Below are 7210 nucleotides of genomic sequence, written 5' to 3' on the forward strand. Positions count from 1 at the left end.
CCTCCTCAAGGTTTAAAGTAGCACTTTGTGCATCCATCAAGTGTGTAAGTTTTGGGAAAAGTGGGGACCTGCTGCACAGCAAGGGATCCAAACTGCATGAGCAGGAAAGCCGAGTCATCCTCCTGAGCTCTGATCAATAGAATGAATTCACCCTAGATGAATTTTTTCCAGCTCTGAGAGATCATCATGAGTCTTTCATCAAATATGGGTTCCTGTCTGAACTCATAACAATGCTGGAATGCTAAGGAGGCAGAGGTGAGATATTTGTACTGTGTCAAAGCTTCAACCAGACCAAAGCCCCTTTGTCTAAGGTCTAGACAGAAAACACTACACCCAAAATGACACCCAAAAGTCCCCCAGTGTTCCTTAAGATGCTTGAATTAAATTTATTTTAAAGACTAAGTGTAGGGCACGTTATTGAGAAGTCAAGCCAACAGCAAAACAAAAGGGTGCTCTTGAAAATAGCTCATAAAAAGAAAGGATTTTCTTTATTTTCCCCTCCCTTCACCTCCCCTTGACTATATGGGAAAAAAAAAAAAAAAAAAAAATAAAAGGATCACATGTTACCCAAACTGAAATTACCAGAAATTTCTCTCAAGAAGGATACTTCAGGAAAATGATATACATTTGGAAGAAAATGAGACTCATAATGGAAGTATTTTCCGAAGCGTAACTACAGTGTTGCTAGCACAATGCTGTAATCAAGAATAATGGAGCCCTTTGCCCAGTACACAGGAATGGATTCAATTGTTCACCATGCACATACCTGTGTTTTTAGAAATGTAGCTGAAGGCTTTAACTGCCAAAAAGCTCGAGCACTAGAGCTCAGACAAAAAGCAGTTTAGAAGTGGGCTCCTTCATTTATCACTCAGGTAACAAGTCACCTGAAATCTCAATTACGCACCAAAATAGGAGAGGTCCAGGTGAACTTTTTTGATCCTTTCAAAACTGGTTTCTCTAAAGCACAGTTTGAGGTCATCCCTGCAGTGTACAGAGCAGTGCAGGGTGATGCTCACTCTGTATTACCTCCTCCACTGCCAAGCTGGGTTTTGCAAACTTTGCCAAGGTTACAGCTCGGACACAAACTGTTTGAGCAGGTTTAATCTTACCCTCTGCTTTCAGGAGAACTGGGAAATGCAGAAATGAATAGCACTTACCTTCTTTTTGGAGTGTGACCTGTCTTCTTCTTTAGTTGCTTTGCTATTTTTCCCAGCTCTGGAAATTTTCTGCTCCCCAGATTGCTTGATGGTGATTTTGATCTCGGGGGGGCAAATATAGTTCTCCAAGTTCTTTGGGGGCTTCTTTGCTCTCTTGGTAGTCTGTATCTTTAGTTTTAAACTCCCCTCCGTGAAGTTAGCCTCCTTGATGGAAAATTCCTGTTCCTCTAAGCCATCTCCTGCCACCCATTTCTCACTGTCTGCATTAGAAGTGGAATCCACATCTCTGCCAGAACCCAGCTCATCCTCTTCCTCAGGCTCCAGCCTCTCACCACTCACTGGGATCCCTTTCCCCGAGCCTGCCACAGGCAGCATCGTCTCTCCTGAGCATCCGGAGACAGGTGGAGGCTTCACGGAGGGGATGGAGGCTGGAAGAAAGTCTGCCTCACCCCCCCTTTGCCGGGAGCTGCCTAAAGCCTCCCTGGGCTCCATAGCAATGTCGCTGTGCCCTGAAATTTGATCAGAAGGAAGGGGAGCACGGGAAGGGATGCGGAGAGCAATGGTAGGGAGGATCCTGGGGAGCGAATGGTCACTGTCCGCTGAATTCAATGTCACGATTGCCCAGAGGCTGGCAGGAGCTCAGAAGAGACCAAATCTGCCACTGTTAAGAGAAAGGAGACAAAAGAGAAAAAAAAAACCAAAAATGTGAGTTACCATGCACACAAATTATCTTAACGCAAGTGCAGAAATGACTGAAACAGGGCACCCTTGGGCTTCCCCTGCATCTCAAGGGCCTTCCTTGAAGCAAAATGGGAATCTAGGCTGGCAGGCATTTCTGAGGACTGCATCTGGTATTGCAAAGCAAGGAACACTAGCCATGTGTGTTGCTAAATTTATGAAAATTGATATATATGGAAAAACAAAAATGGTGTATAAATGCAAACACCATCTACTCTGGACTTTGGAAATAAATGAGAGGCCAGCCAGCTTTCCACATCCATGAACCTCCTCATTCTTTCACAGTGGTCATTGTCACAGGGGTTTTTTTGGGAGATAAAAATTTGGGAGCTGGGATTGTGCAGTCTGAAGAAGAGAAGACTCTGGGAGGACCTGATATCTGCCTTACAATACCTGAAGGAAATCTATAGGAAGGCTGGAGAGGGACTTTTTTCATAAGAGTGTCCAGAGACAGGAAAAGAGGAAATGGTTTTAAACTGAAGGAGAACAGATTTAGACTGGATATTAGGAAAAAGTTCTTCAGTGTGAGGGTTGTGAGATTCTGGAACAGATTGCCCAGAGACGTCACAGATGCCCCCTCCCTGAAGGTGTTCAAGGCCAGGTTGGATGAGGCTTTGAGCATCCTTGTCTGGATGAGAGGTGTCCCATGGCAGGGAGGTTGGAGCAGATGATCTCTAAGGTCCCTTCCAACCCAGGCCATTCTATGAAACAGATACAGATGCTTGACTCAGGTTACACAATAGCCCAGTGATCAGAGCACAAAAAAAATGGTGTTGCTCTATGAACCAAGCAGAAGATTTTTGAAGTCCTATTCCTCACTTCCCAGGCAAGAGAGAGAGATGCCTTCCTCTGCCAGCTCTTCTGGGGAAAACTCTGGTTTGTATGAATAATTCACCACACACTGAGCCAGGCACACACTGCCTGCAGCCCAAGATGCTCCCTGGGATGCTGGAAGTGCAGCATGGATCTCTTGCAGATCCACCTGGATCTCTTGCAGAACGTAACAGGGACCTGAGTATTGATGACAAGAGATAAAACCTAAACTCAATGTTTTCCACAGTTCCTCATGCCCTTGGGTCCTGCGTCCACTCTGTGACAGAGACTCAGGCCAAGTGAAGCAAAGGCTGTCCTCTCAAACTCTTACATGTGGGCTTTCTTCAAAACATTGCAGACTGAACCCTTTGAGATGGAAGCACTCATATTTGGTACTTTGTAAATCTTGTACAAAGTTAATGGGAGAAACTGTAAAAGCTCAGCTGTGGCATAATATGTATCACCCAGTGATACAGAAAGGCTAAGTCAAATACCAAGCATTTGGCATCATAATGTAATTATTACTAATACATGTATGTTGTTTATAAAGGCATTGAGATGGCTTTCACACACCCTCCCTAAAATCCTTTGTAAAGGCATCCCACCTATCACAGAAAGGCAGCTTAGGCTACAAAGCAAGCAGAGGAATGTGTCAGACTGAAACTAAGGTATTTTCTGCCACTTTGGTAGCAAAAAAAAGCTCCCTGGTGGGTCAGAGGAGAACTGCTTCTGGCACACAGGGAAGGAAACAAGGAGGAACTGCCAGGAGTAGGTGCTGAGGGTGTAGACCTACTCGTTCAGCAATCCCTGTCAGATTAGCTCTGTTACACTGCCAAACCCTACTCTTCAATAACTACAAGCAACATATGAGCACAGCCAGGGATTTCCAGGTCATTCTTAGTAGCAATAAACCATAAAGTAGAAACAAAAATTATCTTGTAACCTACCATCAGATCGTAACAGCATTATCAGGGTAGACTACTGTACTTAAAAGGACCAAGAAAAATCGAGTGGCTTCTTTCTGCTTTCTATAAAAAGCTTGCACAAGCTTAGAATTCAGAAAGAAGCAATAAGGAAAACCTTTTATTAATTACATATCCATACTTCCACTGGAGTATGGCCATGGGTCACTTGTCTGACCCTGGCACATATGGCTGCTAATGGAAAGTCCTAAGCATCTTAGAACTCCATGAAATCACTGACTGACCTCCATGCAGGTCCCAGCAGACAAAAATTCAAATAAATTTCCCATAAATAGCACAAGCTGACAGTCCAAGCAGAAGGAAAAAAAAAAATTAAGAAGAAAAGAAGGAGCAATCATGGAGGCTGAACTGTGTTCTGGCCTTAGTGATGATTTCTGTAGTTCATAATAGATAGAAGTACACCACGAAAACACTTATGCTTAACTTCCTAAGTTGCATATCTTCTGGCAATAGGAAGGATGCTCATTTCCCAGAAGTATAGCTACTGGTCTCGTTCAAGGTGATCTTGAGGAACTAACAGGCCCAAGGTCTCTTGCCTTGACTCGGTGGTCAGCAAGTCTCTCCATTTCACCACTTGTGAAACAAGGCTAATGCTTACCTCATACAAGCTCATTGTAGGGTGGGTTAGTTAATTCCTGTACATAGTTTTGAACCCGAGTGTTTACCATGTGGTAGTCGCTAATTACTAACGCAATTAGTACATTAAATCCACCCAGCTGCAAGAAGCTGCTCCACCTAATTGACCAACCTTGCACCTCACCTCTCAATTTGTGCCTACGGAGGTCTATGGAGGTAGTGGGAATCAGGGTTGTTTTCCTCTTCCAACCAATCCAAAAAAAAAGAAAAGAAAAAAAAAAAGCCATCCTATTTATCTGCCATTTCAGATTGTTAATCTCCTTGGAGAGGGCCACAATGCATATACACTCCTGGTAAAACCTTGGAGGTGCAGCATTCCAGGGAGTTACTGCTGTGGTATGCACACATGTACAATGGGCACTCTGTGCTGGCCTCCGCCCACAGGCTTTTAACCTCTCTCACTGCTGGTAAAGAAAAAAAAAAAAAAAAAAAAAAAAAAAAGAAAAAAAGGCTTCTGGCAGACAGCATCTAGCTCAGCAAGCAGGTCAGCAGCCACCATGGATGCAGGAAAGGGACCACAGCCACCAGCAAAACAAATCAACCTGCTTGAGACCCTGACGTGGAATGGGAGCTGAAATAAAACTCATGGCTCCAAGCTGGGAAGAATCTTTCAGGTTTTGAGTCATTGGGTAATACTTTATGCAGAGTGAATAAAAACCTAGGTTTCTGCTCTAAAGTCTGGTTGTGAGTCTTGGGACCAAGCTCCGGGCCACAGTGGCTAAGCACTTATTCCTGCTTGGCTCTGTGCCTCCAGGTCAGTAGAAACAAGCAACAGACAAGTAAAAGTCATTACATTACACCAGTATCAGGTGAGTTCATGCCAAATCCACCTTAAAATCCCACTTAAAAATATTGGCCTCCTGTTCTGCTGGGAGCCTGCAGATGATATCACCAGACCCGCAGGTAGCAACAAATAACCCTGTGCTCAAACTACATGCAAAATTAACTGGGTCATTGTTTTAGCTATCTCCTTACTCTCCTTCAGGGTTAATAGTTAAATGACTTGGGTGCAGGGACATTATACTTGTCTTTCTTGTTTGGGCAGGCTACCTACACTTTGACTAATTAGGAAAACTCACTTCAGGCTTCTGAATGTGTAACCTCTTCCAGAAACCTCCCCATCTCCTCTCTCCAGACTGCCTGTGAGCAGAAGCTACGAAGGGATGGCAATGAACACTTTCCCTCCAGAAGCTCTTCTTCCTTAGCTGGCAGAGCTGGAAATCTAGGGAGGAAGCAGATTGTCTAGGAGACCCCTGACTCTTACCTGAAACACCTGGGAGATGGGGGGCTGTCAAGACTTCTGAATGCTCACCCAAAGTGCTCTCCAGGCCTCCCAGGCTCGACAGCATCAAATCCCTCTCAATAAGCAACTACAGAGGCATTTTACCATCCAAATTAAGCTCCTGGTGGAAAGTGTTACTGCTAGCAGGCTTCCTGCAGTCAAGTTAAGTTTGAGGAAGATAATTCATGGGTGAATGACAAAAAAATTCACAGAAGTTGGCATTAGCCCTTAATTAGTGAGATATTCACACCTCCTCTGATAAGTACTGAGAAATAATCAAAAGCTCATGCTTGCTAGGGCTGCTCATATATTTCGAATCAGCTCATCTGAGCACCTCAGATATGCTACTGGAGGCAAAGGTCTGAAGAACAAGACTTCCCTCTGGATCATACTAGATGCCTCCATTTGAGGGTTCTGGATACGCTCTCTTCTCTTGCCTCCAGGAACAGCTCATGTTTGCAAGAATTCAGGTGCCAGGGCTACAGAATGATTAAACTGAAAATTTTCTAAGGACTGAAAGAGAGGTGAGATAGCAGCACGTGGTGAAAATCCACCTTTTTGGGATTCTGTGTGAAGCGAAAGTGGGTATAACACTTGGAATAGCTTTTGCCCTGTGCAGAGGACCAAACACATTAGTAACAAGCCAATGGTGATTAGACAAATGCAAGTGAGCCAGGTTCAGCTGCCCAGTGTTTGTGCTGCTGCTCTGATTTGCTCAAGCATTGGAAGCAACAGGAGAGAGCTCAGAGTAATATCAAGAGATGATTCCTAGATCCCGTAACACACTAATCCCAGACAAGACTGTAGCTGCTGAAACTGCTTAGATTTTATCAAAACGCCTCAAGATGAAAAAGAAAAAAATTCTGTTGGTGAGTTCAAGTGAGGGGAAACTGAGGCATGATTCTGTGAGGCAAAGGGAGCATGAAGTGGAGCTCACATCTTGAACCTCATCGCTACCATGTTGCCTATGGAACTCATTTTCTCACATGACTTGCAGTTAAATCTCTAATCTCTGCAAAATATCACAAATCCTGGAAGAGTCTTTATGCACTTTGCATTTTTTGAAACCATTCACAAAGCACCGAATGCTATATAGCAAAATTTAATGATGAGATATCACCTTTAACCCCAAAGACTCCTGGGTTGCTTCCTCAATTATATGTGCCACCACTGTAAAGCAGCTGCCTCTGGGGCAGAGGCCAATGAACAACCCACATTACACCTGAGGAAAAGTTCTGGTCAGGAACCTGCTCTTCATGAGGAGTGTCAGTGAAACAGAATCCATCATGGGACACAAAACCCAATGTGCCTGGCATGCATCAAGCTGCACTGAACTCAGTTAGCCCACATTAAAAAAAAAAAAAAAAAAAAAAAAAAAAAAAAGCCCCAAAGTTATTTCTTCATTATTGCATTGCAAAAAAAAAAAAAAAAAAACAACAAATGAACACCAATGTAGGAAGGTCAAGATTGGTTATGGTCACGGGCCATGCACTGGCAGACCACCAGCAGCACAAGCCTAATGCAGACCAGGAACAGGCATCTGGTCAAATGGACTAGGGAACACAAGATGAGGGTTGATCCTATCTTCATGCCAACTTGAA

General features: G+C 43.9%; 1 protein-coding gene across 4 annotated transcripts in view; it reads right to left on the bottom strand.

Annotated features, from left to right (window-relative positions):
* SETBP1 (SET binding protein 1) overlaps nt 1-7210 on the bottom strand; it is a 262561-nt gene that overhangs the window by 243847 nt on the left and 11504 nt on the right. For all 4 annotated transcript variants that reach the window (XM_071730721.1, XM_071730720.1, XM_071730718.1 and 1 more), the window contains exon 2: nt 1158-1818. In XM_071730721.1, the coding sequence (XP_071586822.1) occupies nt 1158-1649 (492 nt within the window). In that variant the 5' untranslated portion in view covers nt 1650-1818. The remainder of the gene's footprint in view (nt 1-1157; nt 1819-7210) is intronic.

Source organism: Heliangelus exortis, chromosome Z (genome assembly GCF_036169615.1).
Source record: "Heliangelus exortis chromosome Z, bHelExo1.hap1, whole genome shotgun sequence".
Taxonomy (NCBI): Eukaryota; Metazoa; Chordata; class Aves; order Apodiformes; family Trochilidae; genus Heliangelus; species Heliangelus exortis.